At 40.8% G+C, this 23,196-nt stretch overlaps 3 protein-coding genes across 5 annotated transcripts in view; 1 reads left to right on the forward strand and 2 right to left on the reverse strand.

Moving 5' to 3' along the window:
• The window catches only part of golgb1 (golgin B1), a 104,164-nt gene that overhangs the window by 73,793 nt on the left and 7,175 nt on the right, over positions 1-23,196 (reverse strand). The window contains exons 11-20 of one of the 3 annotated variants that reach the window (XM_067581165.1): positions 17,926-23,008; positions 17,418-17,829; positions 17,056-17,289; positions 16,128-16,964; positions 15,792-15,985; positions 15,526-15,685; positions 15,125-15,225; positions 14,952-15,023; positions 13,458-13,542; positions 10,981-13,357 (exon numbers count right to left, since the gene is read on the reverse strand). In XM_067581165.1, the coding sequence (XP_067437266.1) occupies positions 13,220-13,357; positions 13,458-13,542; positions 14,952-15,023; positions 15,125-15,225; positions 15,526-15,685; positions 15,792-15,985; positions 16,128-16,964; positions 17,056-17,289; positions 17,418-17,829; positions 17,926-23,008 (7,316 nt within the window). In that variant the 3' untranslated portion in view covers positions 10,981-13,219. Of the gene's footprint in view, positions 1-10,980; positions 13,358-13,457; positions 13,549-14,951; positions 15,024-15,124; positions 15,226-15,525; positions 15,686-15,791; positions 15,986-16,127; positions 16,965-17,055; positions 17,290-17,417; positions 17,830-17,925; positions 23,009-23,196 lie in introns of those variants that run through there. The other 2 variants (XM_067581164.1, XM_067581166.1) reach the window with 2 other exon arrangements.
• llph (LLP homolog, long-term synaptic facilitation factor) lies at positions 92-2,588 on the forward strand. Its single transcript, XM_067581173.1, has 3 exons — positions 92-188; positions 1,582-1,810; positions 2,086-2,588. Exons 2-3 carry the CDS (start codon positions 1,594-1,596, stop codon positions 2,247-2,249), a joined length of 381 nt encoding a protein of 126 aa, XP_067437274.1. The 5' UTR covers positions 92-188; positions 1,582-1,593; the 3' UTR covers positions 2,250-2,588.
• Positions 2,967-9,838, reverse strand: hcls1 (hematopoietic cell-specific Lyn substrate 1). The gene is made up of 16 exons (XM_067581167.1): positions 9,695-9,838; positions 8,826-8,909; positions 8,604-8,677; positions 6,675-6,798; positions 6,462-6,572; positions 5,965-6,019; positions 5,762-5,872; positions 5,571-5,681; positions 5,381-5,491; positions 5,240-5,295; positions 4,465-4,534; positions 4,197-4,351; positions 3,959-4,108; positions 3,613-3,784; positions 3,464-3,532; positions 2,967-3,378 (listed from the first exon to the last, which is right to left on the reverse strand). Exons 2-16 carry the CDS (start codon positions 8,907-8,909, stop codon positions 3,242-3,244), a joined length of 1,590 nt encoding a protein of 529 aa, XP_067437268.1. The 5' UTR covers positions 9,695-9,838; the 3' UTR covers positions 2,967-3,241.

Raw genomic sequence — 23,196 nt, forward strand, 5'->3', positions numbered from 1 at the left:
TCCTGGATTGAACGTATTAGCCAATCAGACGGCACGGTTTTCACGTTGCCTCAGACAGCCAATCATATTGCAGCTTCTTCAAATTGCGTCATCACGTAGTTTTTTTTTCCATCTTGTAAACACGTGTATGTACGGAGCAGTCAGTGTGTGTCTACGGAGAACTTTCAGCGTCTATAAACTAGTTTTCTGTAAGTTACACTCATTGTTTATATTGTGGAAATTTTGCTCGCAGTTTGTAGTTTATATCATGTCGAATTAACTCGCGTGTAGGTGTGTGTTTTGACAAGAACAGTTAGCAGCTGGATAGCTAACTAGCTAGCTGTTTACTTAGCTTTGCTGTTAATGTGCTAAAACGGTTAGTTAAGCATGTGCCATTGTAGCGAGTTAATATCTATAAATCTAATATAATTATCCAAGAGACAACATAACCTCCAGTAACGTTAACCTGTGTTTTCTAGTTGATTTGTGAACAAGTAAGGTCATGTAAATTGCGAGCAAGTCCTTGGTTTTTATCTTATTTAAAGGCCATTGGAAGATACGAGCTGCAACTAACGACTATTTTCATCTTTTAATTTTTTCGATTAATCGATCAGTTGTTTAGTCTATGTAATGTCCTAAAACAACCTATGGCTGTTTGCCTAAGCCCATGCTGACGTCTTTAACTGTCACAATCCAAAGATATTTAGTTTGTCATAGAAGAATAAAGAAAACAGAAAATATTAGCTGGAATAAGGGAATTTGGCCTTTTTTTCTTAAAGAATGATTCCAGACGATTAATCGATTATCAGAATTGTTGGTGATTAATTTAATAGTTGGCAACTAATCGATTAATTGGCTAATTGGTGCAGCTTTGAAGTTTACATAGAAGCCAATTTGTGTTAAACCTCTATGTAAATCATCAAACAGTAACAAATGCGTTGACGTGATGTGAGACTTATGTGAAACGTTAAGATCAACATAAGAAAATTAAGGTAACATAATTATTAAAATGAGCAAGAAGGACAAACCATCTACACTCTGTCATGGGGTTGAAACTCTTCAGAAACACTCATTTGCCAGTTTGTTAAGTCTACATCACTAAAACTAATGTGGTTCATGTTTTTTTTAAGCCGTTTATAGAGGTGTTCAATCTTATGGTAGTTTTTGGTGTTGTTGAATTGTACTGCACTACACTTAGAGCTTTTAATATTTTGTCTTCTCTCACTGAAATTAATAGTGTGGAAAAGATTCAAATAAATTCTAAAAAACTAAAAAACTCCATAAGGACGATACACTTGAATCAACACTTCTCTAATACAGTTTAAGTTAGCTGCCAGCAGCCATGTATGCTTAATAAACTGGCTAACTATACCATTTGACTCTAACAACTTCCATTTGTTCCATACAGTTCTTGACTAAACATAAAACTGAAACATTACAGCGAAAAAATGATGTGAAGCTACTTCTCTATGGATATGGGATGTTGCATAATGCTTAAAGAAAGGTCTTCACTTAAGCATAATCAATTCAGACTTATTCATACTACCTTGACTCTTTATTGTCTATAGAAAGGTTGTGACTGGTCAGTGTCTGTTTTTTCAGAAAATCCTTAAAATGGCAAAAAGCCTCCGGAGTAAATGGAAGAGGAAGATGAGAGCAGAGAAGAGAAAGAAAAATGCCCCTAAAGAGCTGGCCCGTCTGAAACAAGCTCTGAGTCTGGATGTGAAAGGAGAAGCAGCGATGAGCGACATGCAGGAGATCGCCACCGTGGTGCCGGCTGACAAGATCAAGAAACAAGCTGATGTTGATATGACAGAAACTATGAGCGACGGTGAGTGAGAGATCGAGCACAGCAGGCTCCAAAAGACATTCAATCAACAGCTTCCATAGATGTAAAGTACTATACATTTACTACTGCAAACACCTCCAGAGGATAATATTTATTTACATCATGCACTCAGAATATGACAACCAGAATATGACAGTTATATTACCTTTGGCAGACATGTAACTGCTGTAAATGTAACTACATGATGTTACCATTTTGCTTTTGGCACATATTTATTTTACTATCGTTCCACATCTTTGCCTTTTGTGTTTTTATAGATGGGAAAATGGATATGGACAGCAAGCGCAGCAAGAAAACTCTGCTGAATGAACATGGACAGTATCCTGCATGGATGAGTCAACGGCAGGCCAAGAAGATGAAAGCCAAACGGACGACAAAGAAAGGTGGTCAGGGCAAGAAGAAGAAGGGTATCGCCTGGTAGAAGCAAAGGAAACCTGAAAGATCTTTGCTTTGCCTTAAAGACTTTAAACGCAGAAGCCTCTGATTATTTCATGTAGTCTTTTATACATGATAACTGTCGACTTCTGCTATTGAATCTCATTCTCTCGGTGGACTACAAGGTTCATGGTTGTGCCTCAGAGCCTGTTGTCGTTCTGTTTATTCTTACAGAACAGCAGCTCCATTTTGACGTCAAGACAAGTTTTAAGAAAAAAATCTGTCTGGCTTCAAAGTGTAACATAGCAACGGAGGTGTTAGACATGTATTCTCTGCTACAAGTTAAATCATTTTGTACTAAGATTAAAGAAATGTATTACAGTCATGTGACTTGTTCTGTATTTTGATGTTAATTCTTCAGGATTTTTTGTTTCATACCGTTTAGAGCTTAAAGGTCGAAATCGACATCACAGCATCGATGCATATCCCACATACAGTAGATATATGTAAAATCATATGTGGATGAACTGTGTTCTACTTGTATGCATTATGTACGACAAACAAAACAATTTTTGATTAATTTAGTCCATTTTTAACCACACAGTCTGGTTGAGATCATCAATTTTGACAACAGATTTATGTAAAATGATCATAAGATTTCAGTAAAAGATAATAATGAATTATTGCAGCCATAAAACTACTGTAAATTGACACTGATTAGAAATAACTAATAAAAGTTTTTGGCATAAAAACAACACAAAACTTGCCTGTATAGCATTTTATTGACATGAATCAGTTTGTTGCAGTTACAAAGTATAAATCTTCGCCACTGATATGGATTTGGTGGTCAGATACTCACTGCCACAGACACATAAGCGAGATATTACACAGTAAAAGTAAAGAAATCAGCTGATCAGAAACCACAAATTCTGGCACAAATTTGCTGTGATGCTTCTATAAATATTGTACCAAAATTCTCTCTATTATCCTGAGAACAATGACGTGAAGCTTGTGCAAAAGCTTTGCAGATCATGTTGGTCACTGCATCAGCTGAACGTAAGCTGATGGGAACAGACCGATGCAGCCTTTACACTGGCCCTTCCACCAACCCTCGTCAATCATCTCTATGTTGGTGATGATGTCGTCCGGGTTGAAGGAGATCTCGTCATCTGCGCCTGTGTGAAAAAGAAACCATAGAACGTGTCCTCTTGTGTATGGAGAGATGGTTATTAAATGTAACAAAAAAAAGAAGTGTCATACCTCCTTCATAGTCGTAAAGTGCTACTGCTGTGACGCCGTGTGACAGGTCTTCATAGTCGTCGTCCCCACCTGTAAAAGAAAACAAAAATAATGAGTATTTCATGTGTGAAAAGGTTTGATTTTAACTGACGGTCTACTCTGAGACAGACCTGACACTGCAGGAGGTAGTGGTGGTGGTGGTTCAGCAAGTTCCTCATACTCTCCTTCGTCATCCTCCTCGTCAACCTCTCTTGACCTCTCGGGCAGCGGGGGAGCGTCTGGTTCGAGGAGATCGTCGCCGCGTGGAGGCAAGGACGGAGGCTCGTCGTATACTGGTCCGTCCTGGAAACGTCACACAGAATATCTTAAGTTACATGATGTCAAACCAGAAAGATTTCAACATGAGGACCTGGACCAGGGACGTGATGCTTAAAGGAATAGTTCTAACATTTTGGAAACTATTGGTAGAATAGCAAACATTTCCTTTAAACATTTATCTAAATCAGAGTGTCTCACTTCTGGCTCTGGCTCTGGCTCTGGTGTTTCTTCTTCTTCTTCTTCTATCTCTGGCACATGGTGGTGGATTTCTGGTGGCGGCATGTCGTACTCTGGATCCACATCCAGAACAGGCAGTGGACGAACTTCCTCCTTTCTGCTTTCCTGCTCCTACAGGACACAAATCATTCAAACGCATGATGAGCATTAGTTAGTTTATTTGCTCTTCGTTATAGCTACAGCAGAGTGTTTGTGTTACCTGCTGCCTGCGTTTGGCTTCCTCTCGCTCTCTGTTCTCTCTGGCCTGCCTCCTGGCTCTCTCTTCTTCTACTTTCTTTCTGTTCTCTTCGTCCGAGGCTTTGGCCATGCTCTCGAAACGGGCCTTCAGTTTCCCCGCGCCTGCGCTCGCACTTGCTGCAATAATACAGATGAATGAATGAATATGAACACAAAGCACTTGGCAAACAATTCACACACAGTGGCACAGCGGGATTGATTATGTTGAGGGGCAAAAAAAAAGAACTTACAGGCCTCTAACGGCTGCGTCTTTTCATAAGCAGAAGTAGGGGAGTCCATTTCTGAGAAGGTCGCTGCACTCTACAAGTTAAGAACAGAGAAAGATGCAGTATATTCATTCATTAAGTCAATTATCATCAGCATATTGACTGTAAGTAAATCTAAAAGATACATGAGTTGATTCTTTCTGCTGATTTTTATTAGTACACCTTTAAATCCCTGTTATTTTCTGCTGCTAATGTTGTTTATTGCTTTTTATTTTGTTTTTATATCTTTATTTTCAATTTTTCACCGTATTTCACTACTTTATTTTTTAGAGAACCTGTTTCCTCTTATGAGCTCAAGTGCTGCAATTATTCAATTGATCGTTTAGTCTAATTATAGATAATAACCACCAACAAATACACCACATGCCAACCTTTATACTTGGTATTTTGCACAAATATGTATCCATATTTCATTATTATGTGTCAACATTATTCTTACATCAAACCTGAATGACCTCATAATACTTGAAAACTACTTATAGCTTGAATTTAATGTGTAAAAGTTACAGGTTACTGAAAGAGGCCAAAGATTAAGACAAAAATAATCAATATTAATGTAAAATAATCATTTATAATTTATATTTGGCAATTGTGCAACATCAACATTTATGCAAATAAAGCTTATTTGATTTGAATCCCATTAAAATGAAAACTGGGGTTTGGGAGATTGAGATTTTTTTTACTATTTTACAGAATAAACAATAATAAAAAAAATATGATTCAATAATGAGTCACTGACCTTATCCATGCGGTCTGCCTGTACTCCATAACGACCTCCGAAACCTGTTGAATAATCTAAACAGAGACCAGCAGGATCAGTCGGATGCACCGTAACTCCTCTGATAAGTGAGAATAAAAACACTCGTGGGTGTCGTCTCACCTTTCTGTGACTGATGTTTCTCCGTCTCACTCTTATAATCATATCCCAACGCAGCTTTATCTACTTTCTCCTTCTCCACGCCGTACTTTCCTCCGAATCCCTTTGAGTAATCTGACCAAAATAAGAACACAAAATAAAGCAAATGTCTAGCAAAGTGTTGAAATTAACAATAGTTATAACTTAAACTCACCTTTTTGTGACTGATGCTTCTCTGTTTCGCCTTTATAGTCGTACCCCAAAGCGGCCTTGTCCACTTTTTCCTTCTCCACACCGTATTTTCCTCCGAATCCCTTTGAGTAATCTGACAAAAAATAAGAACATGAAATAAAGCAAATGTCTAGCAAACTGTCGAAATTAACAATAGTTATAACTTAAACTCACCTTTTTGTGACTGATGCTTCTCTGTTTCGCCTTTATAGTCGTACCCCAAAGCGGCCTTGTCCACTTTTTCCTTCTCCACACCGTATTTTCCTCCGAATCCCTTTGAGTAATCTGAAACCATGTAAAGAAAAAATCCTGGATGAGACACTTCTGTTAGGCAGCAACTTCCGAAAAGAGAATATTGTATTATAAGTGAGTCGGACCTTTCTGAGATGTGTGTTGTTGCACTTCTCCTTTGTATTCAAAGCCCATGGCAGACTGCACAGACAACATAGAGACTGCATTTAATGATAATAATGTATCTGTATAACAGCCTTCATACAACGCAGTTTACATCCAATTGTATAAAGACATTTAGACAAATAATACAAAAAAGTAATAAAACAAGGATGAATAATGAGAATAAAAACAAAATTACATCAAATAGAAGACTAAAAATGTTCAATAAAGATGAAATAAATCTGCTGAATACAAAGTTAAAGATTTAAAAAGTGAGTCTAACGATGTATTTTAAAGGAATTAACAGAAGTTGGATGTTGGATATTTATAGGAAAAGGCTGCAATTTCTTAACTGTTGGTAGGTTTAATATTGTAGAAGCCGATTCAAAGATGTTTAAATGGGTGTGATGTGTTCTCTCCCACTTGTTTTTGTTAAAAGGTTCATAAAACAGAGTACAGATTAGTCTACGTCTCCTCTCACCTTATCAACGCGGTCTTTCTGAACTCCGTATTTCCCGCCGAACCCTCTCGCTGCATCTTTCTGGGAAGAGTGCTGCTCGACTTGCGCCACGTAGTCGTGTCCCATGGCCACCTGGGTGGTCAGAGACACATTCAAACTAACCTCTCAGCATTTGGTTTATATAAGCAGAGGATGCAGAATAAAAGATAAAATAGATCAAATAAAATAAAAAACCTTGTCCATTCTGTCCTTCTCTACTCCAAACTTCCCTCCGTATCCGTATGAAGCTTTGGGAGTATGGTCTTTACTCTTCACCTGTTCGTGCTCCACAGCGACTTTCTGTCTGAGCTCTGCAACACTGGAAGATCACACGAAGGTCAAACACACTGACATCTAAAGGGCTGCACACACAGACGCCCCCAGTGCACACAATTATAGTGAGATTAGTCACATTTACCTAGAATTTGACTATTTATAATCACTAACAGGGAAAGTTAAGCAAATGTATTTATAGACTGTAGCACAAGACAGACATTTGAACTTTACTGGAACTTAACTGGAAACAAACTAAAACATTGAGTAAAAGAAAGTGTGAATATGTGTATACATTTGGAGGCAATTCTGATATAAAAAATGAAAATAAATACAATAACACAACATTGGATGCTTTTAAAGGTGAACTCATATCTAGTATGTTCAAGTATCTAATTGAAGATAAGTGAAGATGCAGTTAACGATTATGTCATAAAATGACATAAACCAGTAAAAAAAATTCCCTTTCAAAACTTTCCACAGCCCAAAGTGACGCCTTCAAACTGCTCGTTTTGCTCGTCAAAAGTCAAAATCTAAAGATGTTCAATTTACAACGACATAAAATAGACAAAACTTGTTAACAGTGTCACAGATCTTATCAGTCTGATTGATTAGTCCTTTTATTATCACTATATGAGAAGCTTAAACCAACAAACGTTTGGTAGTTTGATTTAATGATTGATGATTAAGTTGATCAGTTCTCAGTAGATCAACAAATTATTATTTCTGTAACATAGATGCACCTTTCTGCTTTCTGTTATATGCTTATAATTTATACAAGTGATACCCTGCACTTACATTCATGCATAGCTCAGTCATTTGTAATTTGATATATATATAGCATATATTAACTGTATTTATTAATGTCACTATAGGGAGCATGAAATACGTCTCTGCAGATTTGTTTTGACATCTTTAAGGGATGTCATGACTGATACTCATACTGAAAGCAAATTGTTCAGACAACCTTTTTATCTGTTTTGGACTTTGGCGACACAATTTATATTCACACTCCTGCCTCTACACTTCATCCACTAGATTCAGTCTATCACTCAGCTCTGAGATTTATAACTGGAGATAAATTTAGACACATCATTGTTTATTATATGAGAAAGTTGGGTGGCAGTCTGCAGTGAGAAGAGAACGACATTAGTCTATTTATTCACAAAACACTACCGGGCAAACTCCTACATATATCTCATGTCTTCTCAGTTATAGATCACTTTCACACCACACTGGATCCCAGGATTATCTGGTTCTTGAAGAACATCTGGTTTGTACTGAGGTTGGAAAACTGGCTTTTAAATATTTCGCTCCACACAAGTGGAACAACTTGCGAAAGCTAAAACGGAGGAGCCGATCCTTTACATTTCAAACGTCTTTTGTCAGATTTAGTGCAGTGTGAATGTCTCTGAATGTTGTCTCTGTTTGTATGTTTGCTGAAATTCTTGTTTCTTACTTTGAATTTGTACATTTTGTTTTTATTTTCTGTATGTTCTGTATTCAAGGCGGCCTTGTTTGAAATAAAGGTTAATAATACTTCTCCTGTAAAGGCCTTTAAAAGAATCTGAGCAATCTCGTCATATTCTTACATACTGTCACACTGCCGTAATTCATGGTGTTACTATGTGAGCAGTGAGAACTTGCTGTGCTTTAAATCTCTCTGTCAAAGTGTCATCATCATCATCATATATTTTCCATATTAGGAGAGACTTGCAGCCTGACAGCTCGTGCTCTGCTCTCACTTCCTCTTCCTGTTGCTGCTCAGCACTCACGCCGACCTGCGTTTCTCTCCGCATCTCCTGACAGGTTCAATCTTTCATTTCCAGAAACCGACTCTGCGTCTCTTACCTGATGTGCTCTTTACGCCCAGAACCCTCGATGGTCTTGGCTCCCCACCTCTGCTCCTGCTCTGATACGTCATTCTGAAACACAGAGGATGTTCTGAAAATGAAGTGCGTGAAAATCCAAAAAAAGGAGAGTTTTTGCACTGACAAATATCTTCCCCTCAGTGACACACACTCCTGGAAGTACACAGTACCTCAAAGTCACACTCCTGAAAGTATACAGTACCTCAAAGTCAGGGTCCGTCTCCCAGTCGTCCCCCTCTGCAGCCACCTTCATGCTCACATTGTGGCCCACGACTGACTTCCACATCTGGGGAAATAAAACACTGTGAGCCACACATGACAGCTCACACTGAAGACAGCATGTGAGTGTGATTTATGACCTTTTCGTGTGTTCATAACTGCAATCATTAAAAAACTCTGCTCACTGTTCATCTGCCATGATGACCGAAAAAGACATAACCACAACAAGCTCTGACCACCATTTTCTGATGTCTCAAAAAGGAAGTGAAGTTATTTTCAACATGAAGCTTCATTTCCCCATAACGAAACGCACAACTTTATGGCTTCATGTTGTAAAAAAAGACACTAAACATACATAAGAAACACAGTTATAACAACATATTTTGGTGATAATTACACAAATCTTTCATTCCTTTATGATAAAATAGCTGAAAATGCCTTTTTTCACCTTCAGGGAAGCATAATAAACATTAAGAATTGATCAATTCTAACTTCTACTAACTATGAAGTAGCAGCAGCAGTTGTAGAACTAAAAATATTTAACAGAATATTGATATTAGGTTACACATTAAGTTGCGCAACTTGCAGACATTATAAATGCAATCTGATGTCACAGCTACCAATTTTTTAATTATTTTTTATTATTTCATCGTTTTACAATTTTATCATCATTTCTGAAGTCATGTATGATTATAAGTTTAAGTTTAGGTAACATTTCTTCAGTGCAGTTAACAGTAAGATACTTAGACCACCTCCCACCAGACTTACTTCCTTAATGAAATTCAGAGATAAATTAAATAAAAACACTTTTACGTCTGTTAGTGAGTTAGTTTGAGGAGAAATGAACTTTACCTTTTAGCTGTCAGGACTATATATATCCGTGTTTGGGTCGATAATAAACGACAAACTGATCTTGACGCAGGAGTGCAGGAGAGGATGGGCGACAAGTATACGCGCGTGCTGCGCTCGTGAGCGCGCATCGATGTCAATAAATGAAATGGCCAAAAGATTAAATTAAAAAGAAAAAAAAATGGCTACAACATATTATTTTAAATTTATAAATGACAAATACTCTTACAGCATCGGTGATATTTAAGTATTAAATTATTTTTATTATTTAAATGCGTTTTAAAATAAACTAAAAGTGAAGATGAATGCTGCGTTCATGCTCTCTCGGACATCTGACAACTGAATGAAGACAAAGCGGTTATTGGAGTAAAAAGAGACATTTTTTAGGATACAGCAGCTCCTACTATCTTAGGTCACGAGCACGTGAACACATCAATAATTATCGGCTATATATCGTGTTTACACCTTACTGCTTTAAAAGATGTGGAGTTTACTAACAAGTCTTGAAGTCCTCTGTCTGGCTGGACTTCAATACCACAATCAATTACAGAATCTCCATCCTACTATTCAATTAAGTGTAATGTTAAGAAATGGTTTATTGAGAACCAACAGTGTCAACGCTGATGCTGTTTTTATTCTTCTTTAACATGATTCTACTGTACCTGTATCATCTGTATTGTACAATTACTGTATTAACTGTATTGTTTGTCTTTTTATCACAATGTATTATGTTTTTAACTATTGTACATATTGTATTATTTTTATTATTCTAGGATGCCAAACAACATCAGGCAAAGATGAAAATAAGCCTTTTAACTAACTTGGGTACATTTACATTTGTTTGAAAGTGGATTAATGTACTTTGTCACTTTTCAAATGAAATACATTGAATGCAGCAGAAACTACAACTGTGATTTAGCTGTTTGTGTGGTTACAACACTTGAGGGCAGACTCACAATGTACCCACATTATGTCAAATTAATAAAAAATATATTTTCAAATTATATTCTGACCAGAAAACCTTTTACAGTTTGCTTTCATGAACAAAGTCAGATAGTTTAAAGCTTTAAAATAATTTTGAACAAACAAATAACTAAAAAATATTCATTAAACCTGATTCTACATTCAGGGACATTTATTAGACTATTTAAATACAATACAGCTACATGAAAAACTGAAATATATTTAAAGGTAAACTTGTTTTTGAATCACTTATAGCTTTATTTAGCTACTAAATCTGTACTATTTTCACTTCCATGTTCACTAATACACATACAGACAGACACGTGTTGTTTATTGAACATGTTTATTCTTTCCTCTGTGCTGTGATCTATTGTTGTTTCTTAAGTAACCCAAAACTCCCAAAGTCTCTGTGTGAACATTAAAACTTTTACAGCAAAGTAAAATCTAGACCAAGATTTCACTTCCACATGAAAATAACGGTAAAGTTTTATATAGAGAAGCATTCTTGTCTGTTTAAAAACCCAGCAATTAAGTTTTTGAATTGCATTTTGACGATGTCACAGTATGACTTCTACTTGATTGGTCTGAACCTGAGCTTCACATTAACTGACCCAGAGCCGATTTATTTTAATTATTTCACATAAAAATGGGCGAAAAAATGTTTTTTTATTTTCTTATTGAAATAAAAATTAACTGAGCTACAAAAAAACAATGAAGAAAAGTCCTAAAACAACGTCCATGTGTCTCCAATTTAGGTGATTTTAACTTTTTTTTTTTTTTTTATAGATAAACTGAAGGATTAATTGATCCTTAAAGGCATGAGAAAACTCTACTTCTCAAGCTCAGTAAATCCTTAAAGAATCCACTGGATTATCTGAAAAATGCATCATCTCAAAGCTGAAAACGAGGCTGTTTTTCTCCTAAAATGAATCTCCAATACTTTTTTAACAGGACAGCAACGATGAGAAAAATAAACCCAATGTCTGTTTTGTTTTGTTTTTTTCTACAGCAACATGAACAAGCAAATAACATTTGACAAGATCGGTCCCTGATCTAAACCACCAACACTTTAATTACATGTTATTTCTCTATACAGCCCTTTTTAAACAGTTATTTACAGTTAAATTTCAGTGTGTGTGTGTGTGATGTGATGTGATGTGATGTGATGTGAAGGAAAACATGGATGTTCAAAGAAGAAGAGTACGGAGTAGTCGTTCTACCAACAGTGAGCGATTAAAAGGAAGAAGAAGAAAACGTCAATATACATGTAAGTAGAGGACGAGTTAACAGTTTCAACTTACAATAAATTATGCTACATCACAGTAGTTTATTATGGGATGGATATTATTAGAAAAAACAGCAGTCTTTCTCCTCTGGAATGAATCCACACTGTGGTAACATTGCCCCTGAATGGTAACTTCATCTGCCGTAGAAACTAGAGGGCAAACTGTAAAATCTACATCTGTGCAACAGAAGCGTGGACGGGGAATCTTATTGGATACGTAAGAGGGAAACCCACATCCAGCTGACGTACATAACATGTAAGTATAAATATCAATATAATGTTTCTCTCTCTCTCTCTCTCTCTCTCTCTCTTTTTAAATGTGATTTATATAAGAGGAAAGTTAAAGAAAAGGAAAAAACACATAATAGGAATGTGTAAGAACAGAAATTGCACTGTGCTCCATTTTTGTGCATGAAATGCGCAGAAGAGGAAGAGACTGGACTATAACAGCACATCCTGAACCTCAAGCCATCTGAACGGAACAGTTTGACATTTTGGGACACATATTGTTTTCACTTTCTGGCGGATATTTAGACGAAAATAAAAGATACTCTCATGTCTGACTGATAAATATAAGGCTTTGGTTTTTGTACAGATGAATAAAATCATATATAGAGTGTTAATTAGTGAGTTTTAGAGGTGCTGGTGGGTGGATTTTGTCACCTTGAAGACAGTGCTAGGCTAGCTGTTCCCTTCTATTTCCAGTCTTTTTTTATTAAGCTAAGCTAACCGTCTGTTAGCTTTCGCCTTATATCTAACGGGCAGACGAGAGAGTGATGTCCCCAAGATGTCAAACCTTTGCTTTAGTGTAAAGTGACCCTTTTATATCCAAATCTAAAGGCACATGAAGAACACCATCTGCCAAAATCTAATCTCTATGAATCTACATTTTTTTGCCCCTAAAACCTTAAGATTTTTAAGCAAGGAAACTGAAACCTTGTCCCTTTATGTCCTCTTTGCTTGGGTTTTGAAAAACCTGCCATACACACTGAGAGTCGTACAAGATCAAAATGGTTAAAATCAATAACAACAGCTCCCTATATAAATCTATATATACTTTGGCTAAAAGTTGAAGTCCTGTAAAGTGCAATGTTCGTGTGTAGAGCGTTCCTCATCCCCCCTTTTTTTTTTTTTTAGTTATTACATGTAACAATATAAAACATATGATGGCTTGGGTTAGGTCTGTGTCATGTTTCCATTTTCTTTCCCCTCCTCTCTCTCTCTCTCTCTCTCTCTTTTTCTCTGTCTTATCTGTCAGGTTTTGTTAAAGGGAGCTGGTTTCAGAGGTATCCGCCCAGACACAGCAGCAGCAGGACGTGCACAGTGAGCAGATAGAGGCTGAACAGCAGAGGGGTCCGCTGGCGGGAGCAGAAGGCTACTCGGAGCATCCGCATCAAACCCGGACCGCCTCTCCGAGTCTGAGGGAGGGAGAAGAAACACGAGGTTTACAGGAAACGTCTATAATTACGCTGATTAGGATGACAAACGAGGTGGTACAGAACGTTAGCGGAGCCTTACTCGGGTGACAGCTCCTTCCGACGGCTCGATAAAAACAGCCGTCTCTGAGTGATCACCTTCTTGTGTAGAGTGCCATTTAGCTTGGCTGTGACTAAAAATAATGATAAAAACAGATGTTAGTCGTCGTGTTTTGTTGATTGAACACATTTAAGTGAGCTAAAAGGGGACTAGAAGAATTATGAGATGCAGATAAACACAACAGGAAGCACAGGAAAGCACTGTCGGCCACCCTTGCATGCAAAAAGACATCGAACTACAGTTGATGTAATAATTAATGTCTTAAATTAGCTTTATAACATTAAAGGAATAGTTCCACATTTTGGTAAATGCACTTATTTGCTTTTTTTTTTTTTGCTGAGAGTTAAATGAGGAGATTGATACTGCTGTCAGATTGTTCATTAAATAGAAAACTATTTCTTGGCCGGGTGCTGTGACTTCCAGGAGTCTCGTCACTATGAGGCTGCCAGGCAACCAGCGGAGACTTCAGGACTGTACCCCTCCGAGAGATAGTCTAGCACTTCCCGTTAAATCAAAACAAATTGTCAATTTTACATTTTAGTTTTTCTACACTTTAAACAAACATGTTAATTACTGAGCTTTAGATGTGCTGGTAGTTGGATTTTTGTCAACCACAGAAAGAGCCAAGCTAGCCGTTTCCCCTTGTTTTCAGTCTTTATGCTAAGCTAAGCTAACTGGCTGTTGGCTGTGGCTTCAGATTTAACTGTACAGACATGAGAGTGACATCGAGCTTCTCCTTTAACTCTCAGCAAGAAGGAGAGTAAACATATTTCCCAAAATGTCCAACTATTCCTTTAACATGACATAAGTACACTGAACTAACTGGCCTCCACTAATAGTCTTGTGTTATATGATGTACTATATATTTTATAAGGTGTATACAGTATCTCTATTTTTATTTTTCATGCTGCTTATTGTATTAAGTAGATTCTCATATCGTATATACTCTACTTTTATTAGGTTACTTCCCTTATCCATATTATTCATCTGTTTTTGTACTTCCATTTTCCCCTGTGACATGTTTAAGACATTAATATACTCTGTTTTGAGTAATAATTAGCTATAACTGTCTGATCTTTTTTTTTTTCATAATCAATTACCTTGTTAAAAATTCTCAGAACTACATCTACTCCTTCTCCCATTGAAAAATCCACAATCTATAAATATGCAAATATTTTTTCACTGCTGGACACAAGATGTCTCCAATTCACACTTGTGCAAGTCGCATATTACGACTATGATTGGCTCCTGCACTAGTTATGATGTCACAAAATCATCTTGTACTTAGTTAAACTTAAGGTGAGCACAGAGAAGCTTCCCCTCTTCAGCAGAGGAATGTGAAAACTACACGTACATCATTCAAACATACAAGTGAAGAAACAAGTGAAAAAAAAAATCCAGTGGAGAGGGATTTTAAATTTCACTGTGTAGTATCAATAAAGTTTTATCTCTCTGATCTTGCACCACATTTCATACCGTTGGAGTCGATCCTGCGTGGCCATCAGCTGCTCCTCGGCAGCTATCCTCTGCTGCGTCTCTTCATCTAGTCTGATGTTGAGAAGATTTAAAAAAAAAACAAATCAATGAATATCTGTATGTTGTGTCACACCAGTCTCTCATCTTTAGAAAAAGTTTGATCCATACGACACCTTCGCTGCAGCTCTTTGACCTCGGCTATGTAGGCGTGACTGTCCAGCAGGCTACTTCTCTCCTGTGGGGCTCCAGGAGCACTGTGCACTTCCTCTGTACCCTGTGGGAGGAAAATGATTGTTCATATATCATATATATTAAATCAAACATCCTGAAATATGACTGAACATTTGCTCTTTTAAAATCAGGTCTTGCAGTTTGTATTATCCCTTTTGCAAGCCAATAAAGATTCTAAACTGAATTGGATCAGACAGCTCTAATTTCTAATAATATCGTAGACACAACTATTTATTCTCAGTAATCAATACAACACAGAACTAAAAGAAGAAGTATTGCAAAAACCACAGAATATACTCTTTTCTGTTAGTCAGACAATACAAGCATATGTTTAGACCCTTACTTCTCTCTGATAGTGTTCCTGCTGAAGTTTGGGCTTATGACTGCGGGCTTCCTCCAACATGGCGGTGAGCTGTCGCAGTTGTTGGTCCCGCTCTGAGAGTGTAGTGAGGGTTTGCTGCTTCAGCTGCTCGGCTTGAGCCATCCAGTCAATACGCTCCAGCCTAAACAAAACAAACAGCACACAGATTCACAATAAATCGAAGGCTCTTTGTGTCATTTTGCTTTGTTAAAAACCGATAATGACAAAACGCCAGTGCTGTGCCTCACCTCAGTGTCTCTATTTCCTGTTTGCCCATTTCCACCACATTCTCTAGCTGTGCTATGACACCCAGCATTTCGTCATTTCTGTTCTTCTCCTCAAACAGCTCCTGGCTGACTTTAATCAGCTCTCCCGCTCCCAGCCGAGCCAGCTCTGACTTCTGCTTCTTGAGCTCAGACGTCTGAGTTTGAAGCTGCTCCAGCTACACGTCGACAGAGTGGAAGAAAGATTTACACAGCGAATACCTCAACTAACCACATCATTATTAATATTTCCACCAGTAGATTTTTAATATATGTGTTTATCGCTAAAATATTTACATTTATGGCCAGACGTTTACTCACCAGTCTCTCCCTGTCATTCTGCAGGGCTTGTAGTGCATTCTTCAGGCCCCACACTTCTCCAGTGGAGCCTCCGGGGCTGCTGTGTGCTGCGTGGCCTCCTGCCTTGCTCATCTCTTCCAGCCTCAGGCTCAGTTCCCGGGCCTTGTTTTCTGCCTGATCTCTGCTGTCCTGGAGGGAGGCCATGGATTTAGCAAAGGACTGGTTCTCTGCTTTCAGCTGCGTTGTCACCTCTTTCTCCTCCAGCAGCTTCTGTTCGACAGCCAGCAGGTCTCTGGCCAGCTCTGCCACCCTCTCCTGAGCGCTCTCTGACTCTGTCCTCATCACACCTCCCTCCCATCGCAGCTCAGCTAGTTCTTTGCTCTTGTTATCCTGGTCTTGCCTCTCCTTTAGTAGCCTCTCCTCCAAAGCCTCCACTTGCTCTCTAGCTGCTTGCAGCTGCTCTCTTAACTTCTCAACCTCTGCACCAGGTGCATCTTTCACCTGTGATACTGTCCTACTGTCAGCAGCCTGGTTAAGAGTCTCCCTCTCCACTTTACCTGCTTCTACTTCTGTCTCTCGGGCTTTGCTGACGCTCTTTAACTGACTTTCCAACTCCTCACGCTCCTTTTCCAGAGAGGCGATCCGCTCTCGCTGGGCTGCCAGAAGCTGTTTGTGTTGGGAGTCCTTCATGCTAAGAACTTGATTAAGTTCATCACGATAGCCGTGAAGCTGAGCAGACAGTTTGGCCTTTTCGGCATACAAGTCGTCTCTCTGGACCAGCAGAGAGCGCAGCTCTTCTTTCAGGCTGTTGTTCTCCCCTGCCGCCTCTTGGATCAAACCATCCTTCTCCATCATTACCTGAGGCACAATGCAAGTGTTACACTGGGGTATTGAAAACAAGCACCAAATATGTTAATGTATAAAAAAATGAAACATTTTTATACATTACCTGCAGGTGTTTCTCCTCCAGCTGCTTGTACATGTTGAGGACTCTGTCTCTGTCATCCTGCAAAGAGCCCATGGCCTTCATGAAAGAGTCCAGTCTGGCTTTGCTGTTGTTGCTGTCTTCCTCGGCCTTTCGCAGTTTTTCTTCCAGATCCCGCAATTCCCCTCTCCTCTGCTCCAGCTCCTCCTCAGCTTCTTGTGCTCTGCTGTCAGCCTCCTTTCTAGCCTCCTCTGCAGCCTGTGAGGTGAAACATGTGAATCGTGAGGAATTTGTAAAGAATCTTCTAGGAGAAATCTCATTAAACATTCCTGAAAGGGTAAAAAAAGTACATAGTATGTACAGTAGCTAAATGATAATGTTCTTACCTGAGTAACAGCTTGCTCCTTCTCCCCCAGCAGCTCCACTTCCCTCCTTTCCTTCTCATTTAACTCAGTCTGCAGGTTCTCTGTCAAGGCCTTGGAGGAGCGCAGGTCTGTCTCTAGTTGCTCCACGTTCAGACACAGCCGCCTCTCTTCCGCCTCCCTCTCCTTCAGCTCAGTCCTGGCCTGGTCAACTTCATCCTGCAGCCGACCTACAGCCTCCTCCAGAGCCCGGGTCCTCTGTTGCAGACTCTCCAGTTCAGTTTTGAGAGCATGGGCTTCATTTTGTGCAGACTGCAACTCAGCTGTGGTTTGCTGAAGCTTGCCCTTCTCCTCTTCAAGGGCGGCTTGGCTCTCTTTAACGTTCTTCTCCTCTTCTGCTAGTCTCAGCTGCCAATCTTTATCTGCTTTCTCTAGTCTGGAAGAAAAAAAAAAAGGCCTCATCAGATCACATCTTATAATGAGTTTTGTGCTTAACAGGTGCATTTAAGAAAGATAAGGAGATATTTTTTACCTGTCAACTGAGAGCTGGAGTTCTTCTTTCAGTGCAGATTCCTTCTGAAGTTGCTCCGCCAGTTCCTTGGCTCGTGTTTCAGCCTCCCGAACTTCAGCCTCCTTACCCTGCAGAGCATCGTTAAAGCGAGTCTCCCACTGCCGAGTCTCGTCCAAAACTCTGTCCCGGTCATCTTGCAGTGAGGACATGCAGCGCGAGAAGGCAGCTAACCTGGCGAGAGACTCATCCAGACGGGCCTGCATCTCCTGGGCTCGTCTCTCAGCTCCTTCTGCAATCTCTCTAGCCTCCAGGGTGGCCTCCTCTTCCTTTTCTCTCTCTCTGTCTACAGCTTCCAGTCTCAGCTCCATCTCCTTTAGTTCGGCTCCGAGCCTGAATCTTACCGAGTCCAGGGTTTGCTCTGCCTCAGCTTTCATTGCAGCTTCTTTCTTTTGGATGTTCTGTTCTAAAGTTGTTTTCTCGACTAAAACCTCACTTAACTGTTTCTGGGCTTCGTCCAAGTTGGATTTGCTACTAGCCAACTCTGCTTCAGTCCTTCTCAGGTCCTCAAGGGTTTTGGAAGTCTCCAGTTGAGACTGTTCCAGCTTGTTGTGGAGCTCATCGTGGCTCAGCTGCAGTGCCTTTGCTTCCCTACCCAGCTCACTGATCCTCTCCTGGTACTGGATGCTGTCCTTCTGCAGCTGACGGACCTCCAGCTGCTTTTCCCTCAACAGTTCCTCCAGCTGACGCGCTCTGCTCTGGCTGCCTTCTCTGACCCTCTGAGCAGACCTCAGCTGTTGTTCCAGTTCCCTCTGCTTTCCAGATTCTGCTTCAGCTTCAGCTCTCTCTCTCTGGGCTTGTCTCATGTCCTCTTCCAGTCTGGATGCTCGGTCACCCTCACTCTGAGCCTGGGCTTCAAGTTCGGCCCGCTCCCTCTCCAACTTCTCCACCTCCCTCTGAAGTTCAGCGAGGTGCTCCCTGTTGTCTGCTGCCTCTTGCTGGTAGCCAGCGATGCTCCCGTTGAGTTGGGCCAACTGGTTCATCAGACGCTCCTCCAGGTTATCTTTCTCAGTTTCAAGGCTTCTCAAGAGTTCTTTGAACTGGGCTTCCCTCTTTGAAGCCTCTTCAATTAGACACTTTTCTCTCTCTTTGCTCTCTTGCAGGCACTTCTCTAGAGAGGCCATCAGACTCACTTTCTCTTTACTCTCCTCCAGGACTTGCTCAAGAGAGGACAGTTCAGCTTTGAGTTCAGCCTCCCTTTCCTGCCACTGTTCCCTCTCTTTATTAACAGCTGCCTCCATCTCCCTCGTTCTATCATCTAACAAAACTTGAGCACTTTCAGTCACATCTGCCACTTTGTTCTCTTCCACAGTAGGTTGCGAATGTGTTTCTGGTGCAGATACTGCACTTATTTGCTCATCTGGAGTCTCTTCTGGGATGAGGGGTGTTTCTTTATTGTCACATTGACTTTCAACAAGCTCTGTTTTGGTTATGTTTGATTGCTGGACAGTGACAACCTCTTCTACAACAGCTGCAGAGCTAAGGGTAGTAGCCTGAACTTCATCATTGTCTTTCTCTCCTGTTTTGGAAAGTTGTTCCCTCAACTGTTCAATCTGCTGCCCCAAAGAGTCTCTTTCTGCCGCTGTAGCATCCAACTCAGCTCTTAAAGCTCCAAGCTCTTCTTGAAGTCTGTCAAGCTCAACTCTGTGAGCCTTGTCCTCTCGTTTTATCGAAGGTCTTTCCTGCATCTCTCTGAGTCTCTCATTCTCCTCCTCTAACTCCAATATTTTTTGCTGCTTTGTTTTGGCAAACTTTCTCATTTTGTCTTTCACTGAATCCACCTCTTTCTGCGCCTCCTCCGTCTGCCTTTCAGCTTCCTGCCTCGCAGCCTCGTTTGTCCTCACTTTGGCCGCTAACTCTTGTCTCTCCTGCCTGGCAGCTTCCAGGACTCGTCTCACGCGCTCTGCCTCATCACTCACATTTTCATAGGACTTGAGCAGAGTCTCGTACTCATCCTTCATGCCTTGAACCTTTTCCTCCCATTCTCTGCACACCCTGGCAGACTCTTCTTTCGCCAACTCTACTTCTCTCGTACAGGCATCTTTCTCACTCAGTATCCCTTCCATGGCCAGTTTGAGGCTCTCACAGGATGATCCTAAGCTTTGGTTCTCCACTAGCATCCGGTCGACCTCGTCAATCAGTTTAACTCTTTCTGCTCTTAGCTTCTCCAGCTCATCTTCTGTTGACTCTATCTTCTGCTGCAGCTCAGCTAGGAGCTTTTCATTTGAAGCTAGTTGCTCCTTTTGGGTTTTGTTTTCTTTGAGCGCCTCTTTGCGAGAGATCAGAGCTGCCTGAAGCTTTCGTTGAAGCTGCTGGATCTTTGCCTCACTGTCTTTTTCTTCCTCCTGCCTCTGTGGAACCTCAACCTCCAACCTCTGGGTTTTCTCTTGCTCAGCCTTTAGCTCTTCCTGTAAAGAAGCTATTAGTTGATCCTTCTCAGACACTGTATCCTGCATGGAGTGTATGAGAGTGTTCTGCTCGCTAAGCTGCTGGCTTAGCTCCATGATCTCGCTGTTCTTCTTGTCAAGAAACTGCTTGAAGTCTTCTACTTCAGCTTGAAGAGTTGCGATGGAGGTTTCAGAATCTGCAGGTGCTGCTTTGACTGCAGCTTCCATCTCTGCTTTCAAGGTTTCAGTATGAGACTCTGCTTGGCGATACTTTTCTCTGAGATCATTAATTTCCTCTGAGAGCGCATCAATCTGTCTTTCCTTTTCTCTAAGTGCTTGTAGCTCTTTGCCAAATTCCACCAATTCAGTCTCCTTCAGTGACAGGCTGGCTTGAGTTTCCTGCAGCTGCTTCTCTAGCTCTGTGTTTGCCATCCTCACAGTCTGAATCTCTTCTCTAAGAGCTTTCAAAGACTCTTCCGTTTGTGCGCCAGGAACCTCAGACTGCTCTGCAGGATGCTGAATCTGATCACTGGATTGCGGTTGTGATGAATCAGTCTCAGACGTAGCAAAATCCACCCAGTCCTCCTGGACCCAATCATTTCCTGCTGGCTTCTCCGAGTTTTCAGCCACTTGCTTGGTCTCATGGTGAGGCAGGTCTTCTCTCTCAGTGCTCACTTTTTCCTCTAATTCCCTCAATTTAGTAAGAAGAACTTCTCGCTCGCCGCTCTGCACCTCAAAACGCTCCATAAGCTCACTGTATTCTTCTTTCTGCTGCTTCAGCTGTTCACGGTGGTGCCTATCTTTCTCTTTCGCTTTATGGATGGTTTCTTTGCGAGATTCTTGAGTCTCCAGGACTTTCTTCTGAAGGGATTCACACTCTGCCTCGAGAGACGCCACTTGAGATTGCAACGCAGCCGTTTCAGAAGAAACGTCAGCCTGACGAGAGTTTTCAGCTTCTTCGTTTAGCTTTTTATTCAGAGCAAGCGTCTCAGCAAGAACTTGATCCTGTTGGCTAATTTTCTGCTCAAGAGTCTCAACTGCCTCATCTTTGGATCTTAAAGCTTGTTCCAGTTCCACGAGTTTAGCCTCCATTTCCTGAATCTCCTGTCCTCTAGATTTTTCTACTTCTGGAATATTTGCAGGAAGTTCTGGTTTCGCTGCGTCATCTTTTTCTTTCCGATTCTTCGCTTCCGCCTCAAAATCGGCAACCTTCTTCAAAAGCTCTTTCCGTTGCACAAGCGCCACCTGCAACTTCTTCTTTGTGTTTGTCAGCTGAGTTTCTAGCTGCCCTTTGACCTTTCGTAAACTAGTAAGTTCATCCTCTGCAGGAGCGGCTGAGTCTTCATCACTTACTTTCTGTTTCTCGTCTCTCACTTTCTCCAGCTCTACTATCTGCTCCTTTAGTTTGTTGACTTCACTGTCTACCATGAACTTGTCTTCCTCTGCTTGAAGGAGTTTAGCAGACATACTGTTATTAAGCTCCATCATCTCCTGCTCTTTCTGGCCGAGACGAAGCTGCAGCTCACAGATCTCAGAGTCCTTCTGTGACAAAGAATCATTGTTGAGATCTGATGTCCGGGAGTATTCTAACATGCTGCTTTCCATGTCTTGAAGCTTCCTTTCAAGCTCAGAGGAGAAGAGCTCTCTGTCCTCCAGCTGAGCACTCAGCATCCGGGCCTGACCTTCCTGTTCAGAGAGCGCTTGGTGGGCTGTTTCCAAATCTGTCTGCAGAGCCTGGATCTTCTGCTCCTTGGCCTCACTTTCACTGTTCAAAATGTCTAACTGTTCTTGTAGGAGCTGCATTTCAACACCGTGCTTCTCCACCACAGAGCTACTTTGCTGGGAAAGCTTGTCCAACTCTTCTTTGGCTGACTTAAGCTCTTCTGCAAAATCACTGGCTTGGGACTCGACCTCTTCCTTGGCAGCAGCAAGAGTCTGTGTTTCTTCTTCCAGGCTCTTGATTTTCTCCTGTGACTCTGCAGTTAGCTCTCTGAGCCTCTGCAGCTCAGCCAAAAGTTCACTATACCTCTTCTGGAGTTCCTCAGCGAGAACTTGGGCAAAGACCTGACCAGAGGGCACATCTGTGGTGGAAGCGCTCTGAGTTAGTTGAACCTGGACCGTCTCTCGGATGACGACAGAAGAGGACTCAACTTGAACTGTGGAGGTTTCCTGCTCCATGCTTGTTGCCTCCCATGACTGCAGCTGCAGCTGGCCAAAGTCCTGCAGGATGGATGGCCACTCCTGGCCTCCATCTTGATTCACAGCTTCCAGGAGGGTCCAGCTGCTGTGAGCCACCTCTGAATCACTACTGGCGACCATCTCATCTGAGGAAGTCCCTTTGGATTCTTCTGGTGATTCAGACTGGTGTCCAATGAGCTCTGGGCTACTTTCATTATCAGCAGAAATGGAGAGGACAGAGGTGTCCTCAGCAACTAAGGTGGTCTCCTCTTCTTGTGTATCCTCCAAGCAGACAGGATGGGTTGCAGAAGTGTCATGGGGGGCCGTACTGGCATCCTGACACTGATCTGGAGTCCGATCGTAGTTTTCACCCAACGCAGCCTTACTGGAACTGCGCTCTTCAGCAAGTTGAAGAGACTCTTTCAAGGCAACCAGCTCATTGTCTTTTTCCAATAGTTGCTGCTCCAGTGCCAATATGTGTGCTGTGGAGGTCAACAAAGGTGAAATTAGAAAAAAATGTCAAAGGCTTTTAAGCCTCAACAGCAAATAACTACTAGTAGTTTCAACAAATATTTTGTGTGCAAGAGCCCAAACAATGTAAGAGAAATTAAATCTCAGTCACAACAAACACATCAGTAGAGGATGTGTGCTACTAGCAGGACTCTGTTCA

This window comes from Thunnus thynnus, chromosome 23 (genome assembly GCF_963924715.1).
Source record: "Thunnus thynnus chromosome 23, fThuThy2.1, whole genome shotgun sequence".
NCBI classification, from domain to species: domain Eukaryota; kingdom Metazoa; phylum Chordata; class Actinopteri; order Scombriformes; family Scombridae; genus Thunnus; species Thunnus thynnus.